Raw genomic sequence first — 2,360 nt, 5'->3', positions numbered from 1 at the left:
CTTGCTGGACGAAGCCACGAGCGCGCTGGACCCCGAGACCGAAGCCAGCATTGTGCAGACGCTGGAGAAGCTTGTGCGCTCGCTGGACATGACGGTACAGATTTCGATTCTGGATTTGGAGGTTTTTTGGATGGTTTATGAATGCTCCACTAGATTATCTCGGTCACGCATCGCATTGCGACGACGCAGAACGCCGACGTCATCTTTGTCATGCAAGCCGGCGAAATTGTCGAGCAGGGCACGTACAACGAGGTAGCGTTGCGTGTTTCTAGTCGCGTTTTTTTGCGCGGGTCTGGATGCTGGCATGGTGTGTAGCTGCTCTTCAAGCCCGACTCGGTCTTTGCAGAGCTTGCCAACTCGCGGCAGTCGCCGACGAACCGGTCGATTCGGTTTGGCTCGCGTGCGATGAGTAGTAAGGACGACGCGTCGACGTCGGCAGCGCTCCTTCGCCTGACGCGCAACCTGGACAACCGTAGCGTACGTTGCTTCTGTCGCTTGGACGCATCTGGAGTGGTGTCTGTAGCAACTCGAAGAGCGGGCACGGTCGCGCTCCGCCGTGAGCCGCAACCGGTCGCAGAACGGTAGCACGCTTCGCAACACGAACCTCGAGACCACGGATCGGTTGAGTGAAAATAGCCGTGGGGGCTTTCTCGTCTTGTAAAAACGAGTGCGGTCGACGTGCCGATAGACAATTCTGTGCAACATGAGTGTTTTTTAGAGACGCAACGGTCTCGACGCGAGTTTATTTGTTGGATTAGACGGTGTACCGTTGCGCGTCCTTTGGCGCAAGAGACAACGTTCGTGTCAAGTATCAAGCACTTATATTACATGTTAATACGACTGTATTAGTGTGTATTGATATTTATACCTGATACATTGAATATGATATACATGGAATTGAACAGCTGTGCGACGTGCTTCTTTTGACTTGATAGTTGATAACAATGAGCCCGCCATGAGTGTCAAGAGGTCGGTGGTCATTCTGCAAACGTCATCGACGAGCACAGATGACGACGTACTGGGCCGACGTGGCCGACCTCCACGCACTGATCTTTGCGTACGCTGGCCCGCTCACGCAGTGGATCAACGGACGCCTCAACGAGGGCTACCCAAGGTCCGAGTGGTCCGACATCGAGAGAAGCATTTGGGCTGACGCCTTTCGGTGCGACTGGCTCGGCGACCTCAGATCGCTTCCACACCAGCGCATGACGCTCGGACGCTCCGAGACCCGCCTCATTCGGTCGCGTCGCATGTACGCACAGGTCAAGGAGTTGCTCTACGACCGAAACCCGTCGTTAGGTGTCTTGCTGTGGTACGAACGGGCGATGTATCCGAAGCAAGACGATGCGGCCGAGGCGTTCTACACCACCGCGCTCCTCGCCGCGCCGATGGAGAACGTGTGGCTCGACGTGCTCGCACCGTTTCTCCAGGCCAAAGAGACGCTGGCGACGGCCGCTGCGCTCGGCGGTCATCTCCGCTTCCTCCAGTACCTCGTGTACGAGAAAGGCGTGGATGTGTCGCGCATGGCCAACTTTACGTCTGGAAGTCGGCACTTGATCATGGACCGCGTGGCGTCCAACGGCCATGTCGGCGTGCTTGCCTTCCTCCACGAGATGGAGTGCAGCGGGATCTCGTCGGCGGCGCTGGAAGGCGCGATGAAGCACCACCATCTCGACACGATCGCGTTCCTCTTTAAGCACTTTCCGCACTTGGCGATCCCGGAGAAAGCCACGTTGTATGCAGCGCGCTATGGCCACCTCGGGCTTCTCCGGTATCTCGTCACGCAACGCCAAGCGCCATGCCCACCGCGCGTGATGGACGTCGCCGCGTACAAGGGCCACCGCCACATTGTCAAGTTCTTGCACAAGCAACAGACAGGCTGCACCACGATGGCGATGGACGCCGCCGCCTGCGCAGGCCACCTCGACATTGTCAAGTTTCTCCATTTCAACCGGACCGAAGGCTGCACGACCTTGGCATTTGACGCGGCCGCGGTCCGCGGCAACCGACCGCTCCTCGACTTTCTCATCGAGCACCGCCGCGAGGGCGGGTCGACGATGGCCATGGACGGTGCGGCGTACGAGGGCAACGAAGCCATGGTGCGCTTCTTGCATAAGCATCGACACGAAGGCTGCACGACGCGCGCCGTCGACTTTGCCGCAGATCGAGGCCACTTGGGCATCGTCCAATTTCTTCTCGCGGAACGCTCCGAGGGGTTTACATACAGCGGCATGATTTTTCGCGGCCTCGTGCGACCGAAGCGAGGTCCTCGCGTGCCTCTTGGAGCACGACGTCACCAAGGCAAAGGCCGTCCAAGCGCTGAAAAAGTCATCCCCCACGAGTGTTTTCGGGAGGAGGCG

The 2,360-nt window shown here is 58.4% G+C and overlaps 2 protein-coding genes across 2 annotated transcripts; both read left to right on the top strand.

Annotated features, from left to right (window-relative positions):
• Positions 1-14: 14 nt before the first annotated feature.
• Positions 15-661, top strand: SPRG_18369 (hypothetical protein; the record flags this gene model as incomplete). The annotated part of the gene is made up of 4 exons (XM_012357804.1): positions 15-94; positions 154-252; positions 316-477; positions 524-661. The coding sequence occupies exons 1-4, from the start codon at positions 89-91 to the stop codon at positions 659-661; spliced, it is 405 nt and encodes a 134-aa protein (XP_012213194.1). The 5' UTR covers positions 15-88.
• Positions 662-1,007: 346 nt separating this feature from the next.
• On the top strand, positions 1,008-2,343 carry SPRG_18366 (hypothetical protein; the record flags this gene model as incomplete). The annotated part of the gene is made up of 2 exons (XM_012357803.1): positions 1,008-2,215; positions 2,262-2,343. Coding segments are annotated over 2 exons (1,290 nt in total), but the record flags the coding sequence as incomplete, so codon positions are not given.
• Positions 2,344-2,360: the final 17 nt, after the last annotated feature.

The sequence above is a fragment of the Saprolegnia parasitica genome, assembly GCF_000151545.1.
Source record: "Saprolegnia parasitica CBS 223.65 unplaced genomic scaffold supercont2.1150, whole genome shotgun sequence".
NCBI lineage: Eukaryota > Oomycota > Saprolegniomycetes > Saprolegniales > Saprolegniaceae > Saprolegnia > Saprolegnia parasitica.
This window is presented reverse-complemented; position numbering and strand designations above follow the sequence as displayed.